Source organism: Herpailurus yagouaroundi, unplaced genomic scaffold (assembly GCF_014898765.1).
Source record: "Herpailurus yagouaroundi ecotype Mexico unplaced genomic scaffold, PumYag 160, whole genome shotgun sequence".
NCBI lineage: Eukaryota > Metazoa > Chordata > Mammalia > Carnivora > Felidae > Herpailurus > Herpailurus yagouaroundi.
The window spans coordinates 26,951,681-26,975,215 of NW_024412401.1; the positions used below are offsets into that span (position 1 = coordinate 26,951,681).

A 23,535-nucleotide genomic window follows, 5' to 3' on the forward strand; every position below is an offset into this window, starting at 1 on the left:
TCACAAGAGCTTTGAAGAGAATCAAACTGGGTAAGTGATAGATGGGCCTGGGGGCTAGAAAGCAGGGAGACTGCTTTAGATAGGATGGAGAGCCTGCTGGGAGGGATTAAAATTAGGTTGAGACCTGAATTATAGGAAAGAATTAGCCAAAGGAAAAGTGTTCCAGACAGAGAGGATGGCCATACAAAGGCCTTACAATAAGAACAGCGTAGCAAGTCCAAGCAAGTGAAAGCAAGCTGGTGTGGTTAGAACCTGGAGAACAAGGATGGGAGTGGCACTAAGACATGAAGTCAGACGGTTCCATCTGGCCTGGAAATTAACATAGGAGGTTTGAATTTTATTCTAAATGCAGTAAGAAGTCAGGCCCTAGCAAAGTAATGCATTATATATCCAGAATATTTACCATTCACTGTTTAGTTCCTATGCATTCTTCACAGGCTGTTCCTATGACAATTTCATGATGGTGATGCACGCATGAAGAATTTATTACGGGGCGCCTGGCTCAGTTGGTGCAGCATGCAACTTTTGATCTCAGGGTTGTGAGTTCGAGCCCCATGTTGGGTGTAGAGATTACTTAAAATCTTAAAGGGGTGCTTGGGTGGCTCAGTCAGTTAAGCGTCTGACTTCAGCTCAGGTCATGATCTCACAGTTCATGAATTCGAGCTCTACACACAGTATGGAGCCTGCTTGGGACTCTCTCTCTCTCCCTCCCTCTCTCTCTGCCCCTCCCCCACTCATTCTCTCTCTCTCTCTCTCTCTCTCTCAAAATAAATAAACTTGAACAGGTGACAAGTGCGAGATCCTCTGCTCTACTCTACATCTTTGTCTTCTCTCATCTCTTGAACATCTTAAAGCTACCCCATTCCTACATACTTACACAATCTGATCCTTGTTTCTTTTTGAGAAATTCATCATTTGGCTTTGGATTTTCATCTGTTTTTACCCCAAACTATTAACAGAGATGCCTTTTTTTTTTCTTTAAATCAGTTCACTAATCCACATTTCTGTGTAGATCATATGGGAAAAGATCAAGAAAATCTGTTAAATTCTAAGCCAAAAAATCCCCATTTATTACAGAGTGATGACTCGTAACAATCCTGCAACCCAAGGACTGGAGGGACCTGGAAGCCACAGCACATTTCCACTGCAGTTCTAATACATTAAGTACTTTTTAATCACATTTCCAATCATCTTTGACATGGCCCCCAAAGGTTTTCAATATAAAATTCAACCTAAAAAAAAAGGGCCAGTTAATGAGCATTTCTCAGCAAATTCATTGTAATTGAGATAAAAATATCCAAATGGTTCATGTGACTTAAAACTAGCCAGTTTCATATCATGCATTACTGTAACTCACAATGCATCATGGAGTATATAAAAATCCCACAGTAATCAACTCCAATTATAATGCCTCTCTACCGAAATTAAGTTGCCAATTAAATAAATTCTACCAAATGAGGGGTGTATCCACGGCAAATTAGATTAATCCTACCATCTTATTAATTCAGTTTGTGTTCTCCAGTTGTACTGTAGTATTTTTTACCCTTCTTTCCTTAAACAACAATAAAAAAGAATGCACAGTTCAGATGTTTCCACTCAAGAAATACAACAAAATCAGTTATCAATTTTTAAGCAAACGGCCCATAATTGTGAATGGTTACCTTGGGACTCCAAAATGGCATGTGTGTGTGTGTATGTGTGTGTGTGTGTGTGTGTGTATTTTCTCTATTATTCACCACATTAGAAAATCCATCCACAGAAATGAGAGGGAATGACAAAAGTCTTCTCAGGATGCCTCAGTGGAACAGCTGCTTTTATTGGAACTGATATGTCTATGCAAATACACTCAGTCGCAATAGGGAGCTTCTTAGGCCTGACCATAATTTAAACCCTGAAAGGTGAGCAGATTCTGTTAGAGACCTTCATCCTCCCGGTGACCTATGTCCTTTGTTATGGGAAGGGGACTTTAGTTCTCCTCTAGCCCCCTTGCTTAGGATTAAATGAGACTTCAGCTTTGGTGTAAAGCTGTCAACTGTCCTAATGAAGGACAACATACAAAAAATGGACTCTAGGTATGAGGGAGAGCTAGATGCGGGTGGGGACAAAATGGCAGAACGAAGCCTGCATCTGCAGAAAATGTCCAAGGACGGTAGACTCTAGTTAAGGTCTATGGGGGAAGGTTTCTTTGTGTAGGCAGAGAAATGAGACAAGGCAAAAATGGCTTTAGCCATCCAGGAGTCAAGGGAGGGGATGTCTGCATGCGGTAGACAACTGAATCAGAAAGAGCAGAAATATAGACCAGCAATGATTCCCTATCTTCTGCCTGGCTAGCTTAGATTGGACTCTCCTGTCGTTGTGCACAAAACATTCATGAGGAGATCCATTTGTTAATAGAACAAATGCTAATGAGTTGTAGGTTGAAGGCAGTTCTGTTCCTGAACACGGGGATAAACCAGTCACTGAGAGAAGATGAATTTAGCAGTGGAGTCTGAACATCTTGATAAGTCATCTAGTAGCTCTGCTCACTTTGGACATTCCTGAGGGACATGTAACATCTCACGATAACAACACAACACATACTTATACCTGTTTGTTCCCCAAGACCAACGGGACAATGAGGGTCTACCATGTTAGCTTACAGAGACATTTTTTCAGTCCAGGTTACAATCAGATTCTACAAAAGAGAATTTGATTACATAGATATTTATAAAATGAATGTGGTTAAGAAAAAAGTGCAGGAACTCAGAGGAGCTATGTTCCCATCCTGGCTCTGCTGCTGTCCAGCCGTGTGAACCCAGAGAAGTTGTTTCGTATCCCTTGGTCTCGGTTTGTCCACCTGCAAAATGTGGTGTGGAACCCCCATGTACTGCCTCAGTGCTCTTGAGGGGTTCTCCAAATGGAAGCTTACCGGAAATTTAAAAAGCAAAAGAAGGCATGGCACCGAAACAAATGATCCACACAACACACTTGAAATCCAATGTAGACACACATCCTCACAAAGGGACTTGTTGGCCACTGGCTTGATAAATATTGTCCGAGGACATCTACGTGGAACTTTGGAGAAAAGTAATTTTCAGATGCTAGTCTTGGAATAAACTCAAGAGGAGTCTCAGACCATTTCCCATTTAAATGAACAATTATTTTTGGCTTGGTTGGAAGAGGCGCCAGATGAAAGCTGAGCTACACCTTCTTCACAAGTCACAATGCCAAGTCACCTTTTATTCTAGTAGTTTGGTCCAGAATGACTGCTCCCCATGTGGAAGCCCTACGCCCTACTGCACACTTTAAACAGTATCACTAATATCTTTATCCAAAATACACTTGAATTTCATATGCTTATTCTAGGAAAAGAACTAGTGTTCGTCAAGTGCCTTCTATGGGATAAGCACTTGCTAGCTGTTTTACATACATTCTGTCATTTAATCCTCAAGGCAACTTTAAAAGGTAGGTATCACCATCCCCGTTTTACAGGTGAAAAAACTAAGACTCAGAGTGGTCATAACTTGCCCAAGTTCACATCCCTAGGGCATGGCAGAGATCTGAAATAAAAATTCAGGCCTTCTGACTTCATAGTCTACATTTTTTCTTTCTCTTACACCATGATATCCAGAAGACGAAAAAAGTGAGGGTGAATGGTTAGCCAGAAAAATAAGGGAAAAGGATACGCTATTAGTGAGCTCACCCATTTTATATCATTCGGCAATGTCCAATTTTCAAAGAATCAGAATATGACAGGAATATTCAATACTGAATCACTACTGAACATAAGAAATCTGGTTTTGATGATCCAGAAGGTGCCTGTAGATCTTGCTGTGACTTAAAGTTCTCACTAGCGGTATTGACTAGCAGTACACTACAGATGTGTGGGGGAAAAAAACACCAGGAAACAGAAACGTGATCACCTGCCTCCAAGTCGCCAGGCCCTGTAATGGATTTTACTGGCTTTTATTACACCAGGTCAAAGAAACAAATGGAACCTAGCAACATGGTCCTGCCTCTTTGGACACACATTCTCATGCCTGGAAAGAAAGAAATCAATTCAAAAGGATCTCACCTTTCACCAAATTCTACCTTTAAAGTCCTAAAACAGTCCTACCTTTATGCACACTTTTTTTGGCAGTCACCAGCTCTATCACAAAGCATTGCTGAAAACAGTTGGAGAATAGAACTGGTATGTAAATGCCCCCTCGGTGGGTGGGTCAGACTGCATGAGGCAGTATGGCTGTGTGGAGGGAGAGGGGTCCCGACTCAGGGCCAACATCTGATCCTGCTGGAGTTACCAAAGCCAGGGTTCTTGATGTGTATGTTCTCAGCTGCCTCAGTGCCTAGATCCCTAACAACCTTAAACAATGAAATGACTGCAAGCAACCACGTCCAAAGAAAGAGCTCGATATCGGAATCGCCAAGAATGGCCAATTTCAGAAAGGCATTTCTTGGAACACTAGAGCAGACTGGGATGAAAGTTGTACCGGAGGCTGGAGAAGAGCCCAATGTGCTTCACGAGGTTGGGCTCCACCACGTAGGCCCGCTCCCCCTTGGCCCTCAACAGTGAGTAGAGTGCCATATCCTTGCCAAAGCCCTTGTGGCAGTACACCTGAGACAGGTAGGTGAGGGTCCGGCGGGCCGCAGGGGCAGGGAAAAGCATGGCTGGGGTGCAACACTGAGAGGCAGGGACCACGCTATACAGGGAAGGACTCAGCCGCCGCAGTTCCAGGAAATAGTGCCGGCCCACCAGCTCCACTAGACCCATGCTGTATAGGGAGAAGAAGAGCATGACAGGCCAGCTGAACCCCGGACGGCTGGCAAACCGCATGTATATCCAGGTTAGCAGGGGCCCCAGCAACATGCCCACACCGACCCACTCCAGGATCCGCATGGGCTCAGGGTTGATGTAGTGCTGGAGCCTCTCGGGGTGATAGAGCTTCAGATAGAGGGCATCTCTGAGGTGTGACTCGGAGAAGCGAGCCCGCAGAAGGTGCTCCAGGACTGGGAAGATCTGCTCTTCTGGAACAGCATCATCTTCTACCATCAAGACGTAGTCTGGGTTGTAGGTCTGCAGGGAGGATTCCAGGCAATAGACATAGTCCTGCTTCTCCTTCTCAAATGAGTTGGTTGAAGGGTCATCGCCATAATCATCCTCGGTGCCCTCATAGCGGTTGGCCACGGGGACGTACTTAGACAGCAGCTTGGCATCGAAATGGCTTACACTACGCTCCACGTTGCACAGGAAGAGTTGGTGGCCCTCGCATTGGGGGCCACACTGTTGAAGAAGCCGGTGGAACTGGGACACCACCTGCAAGACGTAGTGGAAGCCAGGTTGCCTGTCGACGGTGATGATGGTGATGACCAGCCAGGGGCGGGGGGTGGCCTGCCAGACGATGGGCACTGAGCCGTTGGCAGAGGGCAGCTCCTCAAAATAGTGGAGGGCAGCTTCACCCTCTTTCAAACTTTGCTGCAGGAACTCTTGACTCATTTGGTTCAGATGCCAATGGCGCAGATAGAAATAAGAGTGCAGAAGGCGGTGACAGGCCAGGGGGGCCAGCAAGCCGAACGTCACCACTGTTAAGATCAAGAGCTGGACAGCAGTGCTGCCCCAGGAGAGCCGCCTCAGCCTCCGGAGGAGCATGGCAGCTGGAGGGGCTGACGTGCTCATGGGGTCAACTTCTGGTCAGGTCTGGTCCCAAGAACAAACCATCCTGGAACGCAGGCCCACCTCAGCACAGATGACACCTAAAGAAAGAGGAAGGACAGAATGGTAAAAGAGGCAGTAAGCAGTGCCTAAAGACTAGACAGTAAACCTAAGCCCCTTATGTCAGAAGCATAATAAAGTGTGCACACATTTGGAAGAAACTCCCCAGCTTGTGAGTTATCTTGTGTGGTACCTGACCAGGTACCACATGAGGCTGTGTTGCAGGGCTCAGTGCTGCCATATCCGTGTTCCTCCCTTCCTGGGCACACAGAAAGACCACATTCCCTAGTCCATCATCTTCCAGGTGAGGTCATGTTGACTAGGACTTGCCAGGAAAATGTGAGCCAATGATAGGTGTGGCTTCTGGGCCAACGTAGTTGAGAGTGGATGTGCCTTCTCGACTTTCTCATTCTCCATTTGCCAACCTACTGGACAGGTTTCGTGGATCTGGAGGAGGTGGAGCCACCAGACGGCAGGAGCCTGAGCTCCTGAATGACTGCATAGAACAGAGGTCCCTCCCACTGCTCATCTCGGAGCAGCCTCCCAGTCTAGAGGGGGCTATGTGGGAGGTAAGACGTAAACCACTGTGTCTAGTCACTAATAATTTTTAGACTCGTTTATTACAGCAGTTACCTTCCAGCCCACTAGAGTTGTGTAGAATACCACTCCTCTCTCTATAGGACCGTGACACAGTAATTCAAGGAAGTCCCATGTCAGCATCAGAAGCAGATTATACTGTGAGATCCCAGAGGTGAGACAGACTACCCCAGTACTAGGAAGAGATCCGGATAGGACCTGAAGAGGGAAATGGCAGGGAGAGGTTTGCATTCTATGCAACCCTGCTGGTGTGTGAATGTTCCGAGTACACAAGACTGGTTGCTTCCCCCTGGAACTGCTCAGGCCAATGGAGTTAATAAATGATGTAGGTGCACGTCCATATGGCCTCACCCGTTTCATATCATTCCTAGTAGAAGCCAAGAACTGAAGTTGGATTGGGCTTACACTCCTGCTGGGGAATGGAGTCATTCCAGTGGCTTCCTGCTCACCTTGTCCTCCCTACTCTTGCTATTACCCAAGAGAGCTGTACCCACTTAGAAGAAGGAACAAAATACAAGATAAGGCATGCAGCTTGGAGAATGCCAAGCACATCATGAGTGCAAAGATGAAAATGTGATTATGATGACTGTGCAAGCTCTGTGTTTGGTGTGAAATCACTATCCATACTCCTTCAACACTCTCTTCCAGTGACAGTTTCTGGTAAAGCAAGAATGTGACACTCTAGTCCAGATAAGTCCCAGGGGAGGGATGTTTAAAGATTGTGTGTGTGTGTGTGTGTGTGTGTGTGTGTGTGTGTACATGCACACAGTTATCATTTAAATATATAAATCCGGGGGTGCCTGGGTGACTCAGCTGGTTAAGCATCCGACTTCGGCTCCGGTCATGATCTCGTGATTGTGAGTTTGAGCCCCGCATTGGGCTCCGTGCTGACAGCACTGGGCCTGCTTCTGACCCTCTGCCTGCCCCCTGCCCCTCCCCTGCTCTCTCTCTCTCTCTCTCTCTCTCTCAAAAATAAAATAAACATTAAAATATAAACCTGATCATATCACTCTCCTGCTTAGAACCCTTCTGTAGCTTTCCATTGCTCTGTTAATAAAATCCAAACGTCTTATCATAGTCCACAAGACCCTGTATGATCTGGACTGTGCCCTACTCTGTCTTCTCTGTCATCTCGTTCTACCATCCCTTTCTCAAGTTGCTCAAAACTAGAGGTTGGCAACATTTTTCTGTAAAGGGCTAGACAGTAAATATTGCAGATATTGTGGGCCACATACTATCTCTGTTGCACAGTCTTCTTAGGCTTTTTCGTTTTGAAAACGCTTTAAAAATATAAAAACTATTTTTAGTGCTCCAGCCACATAAAAACAAGCTGTAAGCCAAATCTGGCCAGCAGCTCGTAGTTTACCAATTCTTATTCTAGACTAGCATAGTCCAATTGAAATATAATTCGAGTCACACATGTATTTAAAAATCTTCCTTGGGGCGTCTGGGTGGCTCAGTCGGTTAAGCGTCTGACTTTGACTCAGGTCATGATCGTGGGTTTGTGGGCTCAGGATCAGGTTTGAGTTTGGGCCCCACATTGGGCTCTGTGCTGACAGCTCAGAGCCTGGAGCCTGCTTGGGATTCTGTGTCTCCTTCTCTCTCTGCCCCTCCCCCGCTCATGCTCTGTCTCTCAAAAATGAATAAATGTTTAAAAAAAATTAAAAAGTACAATAAAATCTTCCAGCAGCCAGAGTAAAAACTTATAAAGAAACAGATGAAATTAATTTTAATAGTATATTTTAAACACAGTACATGAAACCAATATGAAAAAATTATTAATGAGGTGTTTTATGTTCTTTTTTTTTGTACTAAGTCGTTGAAATCCAGTGTATCTTTTACATTTACAGCAGATTTCAATTCAGACTGGTCACATTTCAAGTAATCAACAGCCACATGTCGCCAATTGGCAGGAAAGCTCTAGATGCACCGATCTTTCAGAACATTGACTATGCTATGTTTTTACCCAACTCCTGGCCTTTGCTCCCACAGCTCCCTCACCCTGGAACATTTTGGTCCACCCCCTTCCCTGCTTCCTCATACAGATTGCTTTTTCTCATCCTTTAGTACAATCTCCTTAGGGGAGCTGTCCCTGGCCCATGCAAAGGACGACCTACCAAATTGGCACTTACATATTTTGCTAATGGGAGTATAAATCAGCACGACCTCCATAGAAGTAATCTGGGACTATCTAAGAAAACCACGAACGACTCAGCAATTCCATTTCTGTGTAAGTGCCGTGCGCTAACCAATTGTGGCACCGGGGCACCTTCAGCAATTCCATTTCTAATGTTCCTTCCTAGGTATATATTCTCATATGTGAGAAATGACTTGCAGAATCATCTGTAATAGCAAAATAGCGCCAAGTGCCCATCGGTTGAGAGTGAGTCAAATACATTATCGTACATCCAAAGAATGGAATACAAAGTACCCATTAAAAGTAAGCAAACTTGGAAGAGACCGAGATGGCAACATAGAAGGCTCCTGCACTTCTCTCCTTCCATGGATGCATTAAATGTACAGCTACACCGTGAGAAATTCCCTGTGAGAGAAATCCAGAAACTAGCTGAGCAACTCCTACACACAGGGAAAATGAGATAATACCCACGTTGAATCAGGTAGGAAAGGCTGAAACACACACGAGCGATAAACCCCACCCCCAGTACAGCACCATACAATCTGGAGGGAACTCCCAATTCACAGCTTCTTTCTGAGAAGTAAAGGGTTTGGAGCACACACATATCTAGCACTCCAAATTTTAGGACTCCCACCTGAAGGATGGGCGCCCAAAACGTCTAGCTCTAAATGCCAACTGGGCTTTCATCCAGGGGACCAACAGGACCATAGTAAAGAAAGAAGCAGTTCTTAGTGAGTTCATGGGCACTTGCCACTTCTGTCCCCTCCAGGGCTCATCATGGAGGAAGCAGGCAAAAAACGCCTATCCCCCAGTTTTTCCCTGGAAAGGTTTGGAGTGCATACTTTATAAGCACCTGCCAGAGGGTCCAGCTTCTAACTTAGCACATATCTAGGAGCTGGCTGAGATTCTGTGCAGAGCCCAGGGGAGCTCATAGGCACTTCTCCACCTTCTTCCATGGGCCCCTCCAATGATAACACCAGATCGCCAGTATCTCTCTGGAAGGCACTTGTACATAGGTCTGGTGCCCCAGCTTTTGTGGCAATAACCTGAGGGATGAGCCTCTGGATCACCTGGCTCTAATAGCCCCCCAACATTCAAAAAACTGTGGGAACCAATAAATGAACTTGGTAAAGTTGCAGGATCTGAGATCAATGTACAAACATCAGTGGCGTATCTATACACTAACAAGGAGAAATTAAGAAAACAACCCCATTTACAAGAGCATCAAAGAATAAAATACTTACGAATAAATTTAACCAAAGAGGTGAAAGATCTGTATACTGAAAACTATAAGACATTATTGAAAGAACTGAAAATGACACAATAAATGGAAAGATATTCTGTGGTCATGGAGTAGAACAATTAATATTGTTAAAATGTCCATATTACCCAAAATGATCTACAGATTCAATGCAATATCTATTAAAATTCCAATGGCATTTTCCACAGAAATAGAAAAAACAATCCTAAAATTAGTATGGAACTACAAAAGACCTTGAATAGCCAAAGCAATTTAGTGCAAGAAGAATAAAGCTGGAGGCATCACACTTCCTGTCGTCAAACTGTATTACAAAGCTGTATCAAAAAGATATGGTACTGGCATAAACAGACATACAGACCAATGGAACAGGATAGAGATCCCAGAATTAACCTTTGCATAGATGGCCAATTAATTTATGACAAACAAGCAAAGAGTATAGAATGGGTAAAGGATAATCTCTTTAATAAATGGTGCTGGGGGACAATTGGGGGTTCAGTTGGTTGAGCATCTGACTCATGTTTTCAGCTCAGGTCATGATCTCACGGTTCATGAGATCAAGCCCCGTGTCTGGTTCTTCACTGCTTGGGATTCTCTCTCCCTCGCTCTCTGCCCTTCCCCTGCGCGCGTGCACACACACTCTCTCTCAGAATAAATGATAATAAATAAACATTAAATAAATAAATAAATAAATGGTGCTGGGAAAAGTGGATAGCCGTATGCAAAAAGCTGGATCCCTATCTTAGACCACTCACAAAAATCAATTCAAAATATATTAAAGACTTGAACAGAACGCCTGAAACTGTAAACTCCTATAAGAAAACATAGGAAATAAGCTTCTTTTTTTTTTTTAATGTTTATTTATTTTTGAGAGAGAGAGACAGCATGCATGCAAGGAAGGAAGAGAGAGGGGGACAGAGGATCTGAAGCAATCTCTTTGACAGAAGAGAGCTTGATGCAGAGCTTGAACTCACAAACTGTAAGATCATGACCTGAGCCGAAGTCGGACACTTAACCGACTGAGCCAGGCACCCCAGGAATAAGCTTCTTGACACTGGTGTTGGCAATGATTTTGGATTTATCACCAAAAGCACAGGCAACAAAAGCACAAATAAACAAGTGAGACTACATCAAGCTAAAAAGCCTTCACACAGCAAAGGAAACCATCAATAAAATGAAAAGGCAACTTATAAAACAGAAGAAAATATTTGTAAGCCACATATTAGACAAGGAGTTAATATTCAAAATATATAAAAATTCATACAACTCAATAGCAACAGTAATAATAATAATAATAATAATAACTCACTTATTTAAAATTGAGCAAAGGAGGACCTGAATAGACATTTTTCCAAGGAAGACATATAAACAGTCAATGGGGTACTCGGAAAGGTGCTCAACATCACCAATCATCATAGAAACAAATCAAAACCACAATAATACATCACCTCACACCTACTGAGATGTCTACCATCAACAAGGCAAGAGATAACAAATGCTAGCATGGATGTAGAGAAAGGGAACCCTTGTATACTGTTGGCTGGAACATTAACTGCTATGGCCACTATGTAAAACAATGTAGAGGTTCCTCAAGAAATTAAAAATAAACTACCAAATGACCCAGCAATTCCATATCTGGGTATATATCCAGAGGAAAGAAAATCATTATCTTGAAGAGGTATCTGGCATTGCAGCGTTATTCACAATAGCCAAGATATGGAAACAACCCAAATGTCCACCGATGGATTAATGGATAAAGAATATGTGGTATATCTATGAAATGGAATATTATTCAGCCTTTAAAGAAAAAAAGGAAATGCTACCATTTGTGACAACATGGATGAATATGGAGGGCATTATGCTAAGTGAAATAAGACAAAGAAAGACAAATATTGCATGGTATCATCTAATGTGGAACCTAACACAGAATAGAAAGGTGGTTATCATGGGGCGCCTGGGTGGCTCAGTCGGTTAAGCATCTGACTTCAGCTCAGGTCATGATCTCATAATTTGTGAGTTTGAGCCCCACATCAGTCTCTTTGTTGACAGCTCAGAGCCTGGAGCCTGCTTCAGATTTGGTGTCTCCCTCTCTCTCTGCCCCTCCCCTGCTTGAGCTCTGTCTCTCCCTCTCTCTCTCTCTCAAAAAAAGAAAAAAAAAAAAAATTTAAAAAAAAAAAAGAAAGAAAGAAAGAAAGATGGTTATCAGGTGCTAAGGGGTCCGGTGCGGGGATAGGGAGAGGTTGGTCAAAGGGTATAAACTTTTACTTACAAGGTCTTTTTTTTTTTTAAGTTTATTATTTTGGGGGAGGGGCAGAGAGAGAGAGAGAGAGAGAATCTCGAGGAGTCCCATGTGGGGTCTGAACTCACGAACAGTGAGATCATGACCTGAGCCAAAATCAAGAGTCATATGCTCGAAAAAAAAAGAGTCATATGCTCAACCAACTGGGCCACCCAGCGACCCCTAAGGTGAATAAGCTCTTTAAAAAAAGTACGATAAACAAGGTCTGAGGATCTAATGCATAACTTGGTAACTACAGTTGATAATACAGTATTGTATAATTGAAATTTGCTAAAAGAGAAGAACTTAAGTGTTCTCATCAAAAAAAAAAAGTTACAAAAAGCAAACTCTTCATGCACAGATATGGAAAAACTGTTAAGATATTTTTTTCAGTTACAGAAGACACAGAAAGTATGTATAGCACACTACCATTTGTGTAGAAAAGGGGGGAAATATACATAAGTGTACTTGCTTGTATATAAGTCCACAAGTATTTACTTAGTGAACAAACTGATTGACAGCACACTCTTAAATCCAAGTCCTTCCTGGCCTGTGGTTTCCTGCTTTATTTTCTAGGATCTTGCTGAGGGTCCTGGTGTGGTTGTGGGGCTGCCTTCAACACTTCTGTACAAAAGAGGCTTGTATGTGGCAGGTGGATAGAAGGGGAGAAGCCTTTCTTGAAGCTATCAAGCAAGCATGATGATTTCCCTTAGATTTTGTTATTAAAGAGGGGCCAGCGAAATTAAGGAGATGTCTGTTCTCTCCAAGCCACCCTGGGCTGCTGCGCTCAGGCCGTATCCTTCCCTTGCCACCCTAGGCTCCTGATTGTCTCTCTCTTCCCTCTGGCAGTTGGGTCAGGAACCGAGGCACCGGGTACTGACATAAAGACGACCTTTAATCCCAGGCAATTTCCCCTCTGGGGTCAATAAAATCATTAACATCTCAGAAATACCTTGCTTTAAAAATATGGTAGTGAGGAGCACCTGGGTATCTCAGTTGGTTAAGCATCCAACTTTGGCTCAGGTCATGATCCCGCGGGCCGTGAGCTCGAGCCCCACGTCGGGCTCTTTGCTGACAGCTCAGAACCTGGAGCCTGCTTCAGATTCAGGGTCTCCCTCTCTCTCTGCCCCTCCCCGCTCATGCTCTCTCTCTGTCTCTCAAAAATAAATACACATTAAAAATTAAAACAAAATAAATTAAAAAAGTATGGTAGCGAGACTGCTCTTCTCCTGACGTTCAGGGAAGGAATAGGACTCATTTCCGAGGACACATGGTCCCCACATACATTGATAAGCTCTTAGCTGGGGTGAGGAACAGCCTAGACCTTTAGAACTTACGATAAGGACATGCATTTCTTGCTCGCGGATCTGTGCACAGCTGTGGTTCAGCTGGGTTCAGCTCTAGCCCGCAGGTCGGAATCAGGTCGTTTCATGTCATTCTTGTTCCAGGTCCAGTGTCAGAAGAAACAGCCATCGGGGCATGCTCTTTTGGTGGATGGCAGATACACAAGAATCAAAACACGAAGGTTCACTTACAGCCTCACTTAAGCATGCCACACGTTAAGTCCACTCACCATGCACTAGCTGAAGCAATGGGGCAGGGAAATGTACTCCTCCCACAGAGCAGAGGAAGGGAAAATGAAGGTTCAATAGAAAGCAAAAGCAGCAGGCCAATTTCTAAGCCCTCAGGAAAAAAGAAAGTTCTAGCAATTTGTTCAGAGTAGGCGACATTTCTAAAATGCTCATAAGGCATCTGGCTGCCATATCATTATACTCAGTATTAGTCAAAAGAGACTACGGTAATGACCCCTAAATCTCCGGGTTTTATAAGAAAGAGGCTTAATTCTTGCTCATGTTACTTGGCCATTACAGATCAGCTGAGACTCTGCTCCCTGTCATTTGCACTCCAGGCCCCCGGTAGATGGAACTGCCTCTTTTCTGGACATTGCTCGTTTTGTGGCGGAGGAGAAAGAAACAGACAGTGAACCACAAGCTGGCTCTCAAAGCTACGGCTCAAAAATGACACACATCATGTCCACCTACATTTCACTGACCAGAGCAGGTTACATAACAACTCTTAAGTTCAACACAACAGTTACGTAATTTTCCTGCAAGAAGGGGTACCGAAAGACATATGGCCAAGCCTGAAACCAATGATTAGGGAAAGATATGTCTCTCCAGTAAGGGGCAGAAAATACCTTGAACAGGGGTGCCTGGGTGGCTCAGTTGGTTGAGCATCGCACTCTTGATATCCTAGGGTCGTGGGATCGAGCCCCACATCAGACTCCATCCTGAGTGTACAGCTGGTTTAGAGTTCTCTCTCTCTCCCTCTGTCCCTCCCTCACTTGCACACATGCACTCTCTCAAAAAAAAAAAAAAAAGAAAAGAAAAGAAGAAAATATCTTGAACAATAATACAATCTAGTCCACCCATCTTGGACCATAGGAGGTGGGAACAGATCCTTTAATAATCAGATGACTGGTCTGCCTAAAATCCAACCACATGGAGGTAGGCATTCAAGACTACGTTCTGTTTGCTATTTAAAGCATCTTCTTAAAGGATTTAACCAATTGCTGCACGGTGGGGTCGGGTGTCCAAGGCCACCTATAATTTATTTCACTTTACTGATTTGGTTTTAAGATAACTTACCTTAAAACAAAGGATTTTGAATTGGTAGTTCAAGGGAAGGAGCTCTCTACTCCCAGCCCAATCGTGGGGGTGGGGCAGGAGGACCATGTCTACATTATCACCCCGATTGTCTTCTTACAGAATTCCATAGTCACCCACAGCATCACTGGCTCAGGACCATGCTCCAGTGATGTTGTGGACTGACCTGCATCTGTGAGGTGGCCTGGAAACAATGACACCATTACAGCCTGGATACTATGGCATAATGATTCCTGAATTCTTATCTAGGCCTTTCTAGTGCACTTTGAAACACAACCATTTTGTAAATTGGACTATGCCTGTTACCATGTCTGGGATGGAGGGCTCAGAAAAGATAGTAAAAGACAAAGACACCAAGAAATGAACGTGAAATAGGGCTAGAATGAATAAATGGAGCAACAATGACAAGTTACATTTTATGGCAGCTTCTGAAAATTAAGTTGAAGGGGTCACAGGGGTATGTGAGGCAGTATACCAGGCTTAGCCTGAAGAGATAAGCAGTCAAGAGGACTGTTTCCCAAGTCAGCCCTCATGCATGAATGGCACCACCATACCCCCAGGCACCTTGGGTCCAAAAGACCAGTATGTTCTGACTTCTCACTCCTAGCCAGTCACTTGCAAATCCCAGCAATGCTACCCATATGGCCTCTTGTAAACCTCTCTTCTCTCCTCCCCTCCCACAGCCATGCCTTTCTGCACTGCCTCACCCTCGCTACTCATCATCACCTCCAGGCTGGCTACCAGCAACAGCCTCCTAACTAGGCCTATGACTTCCAGAAAGACCAACAGATTCAAAGCCATAAGATCTGGGTGCAGGTCTGGTCCCAACACTCGCTAATTAGGTCCATTTGTAAAGAAATCATTTGATCTCTCTGAGACTATTTTGCTGCTGTCAAATAGGAAAATTAAAAATATCTCATGTATGGAGGCACTGTGAAGACAAAATGAGACACTGGCTATGAAAGCCATTTGTCAGAAAGATAGCAGAAATGATGGTAATGTGTTACATCACCAGCATCCATCTGATGCTCTGAAGCATGGGTCTGAACATGGCACTCTTTTCTGCAGAACTGTTCTAGGATTCCCCAATGACTATAGAATGAAGTCCAAATTCTTCACCATGATTCTTCAAAATCCAGCTTCAGCTATCTCTCCAGACTCTATTCTTCTCCTCACACAGTCTACTCAACCATCAAGAAGCAGCTCAGAGGCAGCTCTTGATTTTGGTTCAGGTCATGATCTCACAGTTGTGAGATCGAGCCCCAAGTTGGGCTCCACGTTGGATGTGGAGCCTGCTTGAGATTCTCTCGCTTTCTCTCTCCCTCTGCCACTCCCTGGCTCATGCACATGTACAGACTCTCTCTGTCTCTCTCTCAAGAAAAAAAAAAAAAAAGAATCAGCTCCAAAGGAACCTCTTCTGGGCTGCCTGGGTGGCTCACTCAGTTATGGGTCCAACTCTTGATCTTGGTTCAGGTCATGATCTCACGATTCATGAGTTCAAGCTCCACATCGGGCTCTGTGCTGATGGCATGGAGCCTGCTTGGGATTCTGTCTCTCCTTCTTTCCTCCCCTCCTTGGCTTGTGCTCTTTCTCTCTCTCAAAATAAATAATCTTAACAAAAAAAAGGGGGGGGGACCTCTTCTGAAAGCCAACCGTCATCTCCCCCAACCAGAAATAATCTCTTGTTTCTCAACTGCTTGGGCCTTTTACATAAACGTTCCCCCCAGAACCTTCATTTGTCACTTTCTACTTTAGACTGTATCTATTTATAGCTACCACTTATTAAGCTCCTGCTATATATCCAAGTCCCGTAGTAGACTCTTACATCTATTTCATTTAACCAAAATAGCAACTCTCAAATAGCAGTGGAACTAATTCCATTTACATGAAAAAAAAAAATGCTACCAAGTTGAAAGCAAGAACTTAAAACAGAAGAAAAATTCCAAAGCCCATATTTTGTCCCCAATGCCTGCTGCCTTCCATGGCTTTATTTATGGCCCCTGACTTATGCGTCAATTAGACTTATAAATCCTTTGTTAGTGGATTCAGTCTGATTTATCTTTGGTATTCCTTGTAGACTCATCACAGAACTCTATGCATGGAAGAGGCTCAATGTTTTTGAGCTAATAAATGCCCATAGTCAAGTCATTTGGCCTCTGTGGGACTCAATTCCTCAGCTATAAAATTGGGAGTATCAAAGAGCCTGGCCACATAATGTGCAGAGATCAACTTATTTGTACGTGTTTGCTGAGCACTTATTACGTGCCAGACACTGTTCTAAGCATCTCAGTGATCCTCATAAGAAGCTTATGAGAGGGGTGCCTGGGTGGCTCAGTCGGTTAAACATTAGACTTCAGCTCAGGTTATGATCTCATGGTCTGTGAGTTTGAGCCCTGCATCGGGCTTTGTGCTGACAGCTCAGAGCCTAGAACCTGCTTTGGATTCTGTGTCTCACTCTGTCTCTGCCCCTCCCCCTCTCACACTCTGTCTCTCAAAAATGAATGTTAAAAAAAAATTTTTTTTTAAAGAAGCTTAGGAGAAGTACTATTATTCAGCCTGTTTTATACCTCAAAAAACTAAGGCAGAATTAACTTGTACCCAAAGTTAACAAAGCTCTTCAGTGGGTGGCAAAACTCAAATACTCGAACACAGGCAGTCAGGTTCCAGAACCCACATCTTCAACCAATATGCACTACTGTTTCTGCACAGATTGGAAACCCAAGAAAATCAGCTGACAAATAATTAGAAATGGTAAAAGAGTTTCAAAATGCGATTGATAACAGAATTAATATGTAAAAATATTACACACACACACACACACACACACACACACACACACTGCTTTCACCTAATCAGATAATAACCAAATTAATCAATGGGATAAAAGATCCCTGTCAAAATGAGGTTAAAAACCCTAAAATACCCAGGATGAAATTTTTTTAAATATGTGGAATATACACACACACTATAAAATTCTACTGAAAGATACTTAGAAAGTCTTTAGTAAGTGGAGAAAAAAAATAACGTTTTCTTAGCTGGAAAGCCTCACTAATGAAAGAGGCGATAGAGTTCTCTTTTTCCGGAACTAGTCTCTACATTTAACATAAGGTCAATTCAATTTACTTCAAGAGGGAGTGGCCTAGTTCAACAAACAGGCACTTGCAAATACATTTGTGCAACCTTTGGAAGGAAAGTTGAGCCGGGTATCTATAAAAATTTTATGTATGCATCCCCCTTGACCTAGAAGTTCTACTTCTAGGAATCTATCCTGCAGAAATCCCAACACATGCTATCAAAGATAGAAAAAGAAGGTTCACGCCAGTTTTGTTTGTAACAGCATGAAAGAGAAAGATAAAGGGGGGGAGGAAGTGGGAGAGGGGAGGGTAGGAGAAAGAAGGAAAGGAAGAAGGAGGAGCTGCAGGGAAAAAAAAGGCCCAGCAACAGGGAACATATTTCTAGATAATTATACAAAGGGATGATAAGGAGCCATTAAAAAGGAAGAGAAAGTTTTAAATATACTAACATTAACGCCAAACATACTAACATACTAACGCCAAAGTCTTGGCGAGGTCTCTGTTATGGACTGAATGTGTTCTCCCAAAATTCCTATATTAAAAACCCTAATCCTCACGTGATGGTATTTGGATATGGGGTCTCTGGGAGGTAATTAGGTCTTTGTGGTGGAACTCTCATGCTGGGATTAGTGCCCTTATAAAAAGAGATGGGGAAGGGTGCCTGGGTGGCTCAGTCATTAAGCCTCTGACTCTTGATTTCAGCTCATCGCATGGTTTGTCAGTTTGAACCCCGAGCTGGGCTCTGAGCTGACAGTGTGGAGCCTGCGGGGATTCTCTCCCTCTCTCTCTCTGCCCCTCTCCCCTTTGCGTTCTCTCTCTCTCAAGAAATAAATAAACATTATAAAAATTAAAGAAAAAAAAAGAAGAAATGGGAGTGTGCTTTCTTCCTCTCTTTGCCCTCTGCCAGTGAGAACGGCGAGAAAGTGGCATCCATTCACCAGGAAGAGGGCCCTGAGCAGCACCCAGCTATGCTGGCACCCTGATCTCAGGTTTTCAGGCTCAGAAAGAAATGTTTCTGCTGTTTACACCACCCGGTCTATGATAACTTGTTATACCAAACTGAGCAGATTTTAAGTCTCTAAAGGGAAAAGAATGCAAATTATGTCAATGCAAATTATAAAAAAAAAAAATGTACATAGTATGGTCATTCTATTTTTAATATGGAATATAATTTAGTAGGAGATGAATGTATGGAAGACTCCTGTTTTGCTTTCAACACTTCTGTAAGAGCACGTGCTACTTTTATGGCAATTATTAAACGTTCATTCAACAAATACTGAGTCTTGTGCACTGACTGGGATGGTGAACATGTCTGCCAGGGCCCTTATACCCTGAGGGCCGTTGTTATCAAAAATCCAATAGAAATCCAAATAAAATTTTGTTTGCTTCTTTTGGTGGAGCAGGGAAAGGTTAGTTAACTTGATGAAAGTATTCTAAAGATTTTCTGGAATTCGTACTAATAAAAACAGCCAGGAAATGCTTACTTTGCTGGCATATATACGGACATTGGGGGGATATATCAAAGATTAGCCCTGTGCAGTGATGACATCAATCATGCATGTGATGCTTCATAATTTTTATCGTGATGGTGGTTACATTTGACAACATTCTTCAAAATACACATTTAAATGCTGTGTTTTATTGCATGTAAACTATGCTTCAATAAAATTGATTTTCCTAAGAGCCAGGAAAATAATACAGAGTAATAAGAGAGAATCTGTCTAACCAGACCTTAAAGCCTACTATAAAACTTCAGTCATTAAAATAACATGGCACTGGCACCAAAATGTACTGATAAATAAATAGACAGATGCAGAAATCCACACAGATACAAACATGTAATAATTTAATCTGCCATACTTGAAGCAATTTAAATCAGGGGTGAAAAATGGATTTACTAGCTTTGCAGCAACTGGCTAACTATGCAGGAAAAGTAAACTAGTACTCCACTTTATAACTTACACTAGAATAAATTTCATATTAATACTGTCAAACAAAAGCTTAAAAGTACCTGAAGAAAAATACAGAAGTATATTTACATAAACTTGGTTTAGGAAAGGACCTTAACAGCAAAGTCCATAAGCAGAACCATTGAAAAAATATATGACTAAGTAAAAAGTTAAACTTGTATATGGTCAAAGATGAAAAGCTGACATTAGGCAGATTAGGAAACACTATGCAACATAAATGACAGAATTACTACTTTAATGTGTAATGTGCAAAGAGTGCTTAAAAGTCAGGAACAGAAAGACACTCCAATTGAAAAGCAAAAGACTGAAAACTATAGAAAGCTTATGAAAGAAATTGAAGAAGACTCAAAAAGTGGAAAAACATTTCATGCTCATGGATTGGAAGAAAAAACATTGTTAAAATGTCGACACTACCGAAAGCAATCTATATATTCAATGCAATCCCTATCAAAATAACACCAGCATTCTTCACAGAGCTAGAACAAACAATCCTAAAATTTGCATGGAACCAGAAAAGACCCCGAATAGCCAAAGTAATCCTGAAAAAGAAAACCAAAGCTGGAGGCATCACAATTCCGGACTTCAAGCTGTATTACAAAGCTGTAATCTGATCAAGACAGTATGGTACTGGCACAAAAACAGACACACAGATCAATGGAACAGAACAGAGAACCCAGAAATGGACAACTAATCTTTGACAAAGCAGGAAAGAATATCCAATGGAATAAAGACAGTCTCTTCAGCAAGTAGTGCTGGGAAAACTGGACAGTGACTTGCAGAAGAATGAACCTGGACCACTTTTTTTATACCATACAGAAAAATAAACCCCAAATGGATGGAAGACCCAAATAAGACAGGAAGCCATCAAAATCCTCGAGGAGAAAACAGGCAAAAACCTCTTTGACCTCAGCTGCAGCAACTTCTTACTTGACATGTCTCCGGAGGCAAGGGAGACAATAGCAAAAATGAACTACTGGGACCTCATCAAGATAAAAATCTTCCGCACGGTAAAGGAAGCAATCAGCAAAACTAAAAGACAACCGACAAAATGGGAGAAGATATTGCAAATAACATATCAGATAAAGGATTAGTGTCCAAAATCTTTAAAGAACTTATCAAAATCAACACCCAAAGAACAAATAATCCAGTGAAGAAATGGGCAAAAGGCATGAATAGACACTTCTCCCAGGAAGACATCCAGATGGCCAACCGACACATGAAAAAATGTTCAACATCACTCATCATCAGGGAAATACAAATCAAAACCACAATTAGATACCAGCTCACACATGTCAGAAAGGGTAAAATTAACAACTCAGGCAACAAAAGATGTTGGTGAGGATGCAGAAAAAGAGGAACTCTTTTGCACTGCTGGTGGGAATGTAAACTGGTGCAGCCACTCTGGAAAACAGGATGGAGGTTCCTCAAAAAATTAAAAATAGAACTACCCTATGACCCAGCAATTGCACTACTAGGTATTTATCCAAAGGATACAGGAGTGCTGATGCGAAGGGGCACATGCACCCCAATGCTGATAGCAGTAGACAATAACAAAGTATGGAAAGAGCCTAAATGTCCATCGACTGATGAATGGATAAAGAAGATGTGGGTGTATATATATATATATACAATGGAATATTAATTGGCAATCAGAAAGGATGAAATCTTGACATTTGCAACATGGATGGTACTAGAGAGAATTATGCTAAGCAAAACAAGTCAAAGACAAATACAATATGATTTCACTCATATGTGGAATTTAAGATACAAAACAGATGAACATAAGGGAAGGGAAACAAAAATAAGATAAAAACAGAGAGGGAGACAACCCATAAGTGACTCTTAAATACAGAAAATAAACTGAGGGTTGCTGGCAGGGTGTTGGGTGGGGGGATGGGGGTGATGTGCATTGAGGAGGACACTTGGGATGAGCACTGGGTGTTATGTGTAAATGATGAATCACTAAATTTTACTCCTGAAATCATTATTACGTTATACATTAACTAACTTAGATTTAAATTTTTTTTAAAATTAAAAAAAAAAAGAAAAAGAAAAAGAAAGCAAAAGAGAGGTGCCTAGCTGGCTCAGGCAGTGGAGCCTGTGACTCCTGATCTCAGGGTTGCGAGTTCAAGCCCCACCTTGTGTGTAGAGATTATTTAAAAAAAAAAGTTGGAAGGGGGCAAAAGAATTAAGACAGTTCACCTACACAGATGCAAAAGGCCAGTACACAGAGGAAAAAGGTATTTACTGCCCCGGGGACGGGGGAGGGGGGGCGATTCAGACATGCAAATTAAAACAAGATACTATTTTTGTCCATCTTATTGGTTTAGATGTGTGCATGCAGAGAAACCTTTAAGAAGACATCCAGAAAATCTCAACAATCTAGATGAAGTTTTGTCATCTTTATTTTCTCCTTCACATTTTTGTTTCCTGAATGCTTTGTAATACACTTACCCTTTTTTAAGATTCAATATTGGTGTTAGACACACATAGCTTTCTCTTGTCGCCTCCTAAAGTACCTGGTACAGTGCACTCTAGAAATGCACCCCTAAAAAAGCTATCGCCTTACCAGGTTCAGTTCTCCTGGCGAAATAAATACACGTGCACGCACACGCACACGCACACACTGAACCTGCAGGTTTTGCTAATGGTCTGCATAGTGAGATCACTGGAGTCGCTCTGCGGTTCCCCCGGGGACAGCAAGGGACCAGCAGGGGATGACAGGGTCACACCCACCCTGCAGGAGCTCTCGCCCCTGACTACCAAGGGCGCAGTGCGGAACCGGCAACGCCCGCGCCCAGAGGCCAGGGCGATGATGCGACTACCTGGGGGTGGTCCTCTCTATTCCTCGCCGAAACAGAATGGGAGCTGGAGTCCACAGTCCCGGATCTAGTTCCTGCAGCCGACCTTGGGCAGTCCCCGCCACGTTTGGGCCTCAGTTTCCCTACTCGTCGGTCGAGGCTAACGGTTCCGATCGCGGAGGTGGCTCCCTTCAGCCTGTCTTTCCGGGAGCTGGGAGCGACGCCTTCCTCTGCCGGGTCGCCCTTCCTCGGTCCCCGGCTGCGCAGAAACCCCACGCCGCAGCAGCGCGTAATCCGCGAGCCCGATTAGCCCGAGGGGCTGACGCGGGAGGAACCCTCGCCTCAAGCGCGCGGCCATTAGGCGATGCGCTCTTCGGCTGTGCGGCCCGACTGGGCTCCCAGGACCTGGGTCTTAACCTGGGTTGGCACGCGCCCGGCTCCCGCCTTCCTGTCGGCCTCGCGGCGCAGCCGAGGCAGGCGAAGGGTGGAAAGATGCCCTCGCCGCGACACTCATTCATCCCTGCCCTGACACCGGCCCCGCCCGCGCGGAGGAAGCCCTTCTGGGGTCCGCGGAGGAAGCCCTTCTGGGGTCCCCGCAGTCCCCCGGCAGGAAGCGGCCAGACCTCCGGGCCGGGCCGCGGCGAAGCTCGCCTGCTCAAAGCGCACGGCCGGGGGCGCAGGCCCTCCCGAGCTGCGCAAGCCCCCGCCGCTGCTCTCCCCGCGCCAGCGGCAGCCCCGGTAATCCTCATCCCCGCGCTCCGGCCGCGATGCCAGAGGGGCTGGGCATATCGCACGCAGTGCAAACCTACCCGGTGGAGGCGGTCAGCTCCGTCCTCCGCGTACGCCGAGGGCCGCCTCCAGTGTCGCCTAGGCTGGCTGGCTCATCGCCACTGAGGAGCCATCGCCCGACCCTGAGGCCCGAGCGGAGCGGGTGCCGCGCGGTTCGGGTGCGCGCCGAAGCCTCGCCTCCTCCCGCAGCGCAGCTCCCGCGCCGGGTCCCCGCGCTCCGGCAGGCCATGTGACCTGCGAGCTGCGGAGCGACCAGCTTGTGGGGGGGGGGGGGGG

The 23,535-nt window shown here is 44.0% G+C and overlaps 1 protein-coding gene across 2 annotated transcripts; it reads right to left on the minus strand.

Moving 5' to 3' along the window:
• Positions 1-1,786: 1,786 nt before the first annotated feature.
• PGAP4 (post-GPI attachment to proteins GalNAc transferase 4) lies at positions 1,787-23,391 on the minus strand. 2 transcript variants are annotated; one of them, XM_040481852.1, is made up of 3 exons: positions 23,280-23,391; positions 13,297-13,443; positions 1,787-5,730 (listed from the first exon to the last, which is right to left on the minus strand). In XM_040481852.1, exon 3 carries the CDS (start codon positions 5,651-5,653, stop codon positions 4,442-4,444), a length of 1,212 nt encoding a protein of 403 aa, XP_040337786.1. In that variant the 5' UTR covers positions 5,654-5,730; positions 13,297-13,443; positions 23,280-23,391; the 3' UTR covers positions 1,787-4,441. The 2 variants fall into 2 exon arrangements, with proteins under 2 accessions (XP_040337786.1, XP_040337785.1); XM_040481851.1 differs by lacking the exon at positions 13,297-13,443.
• Positions 23,392-23,535: the final 144 nt, after the last annotated feature.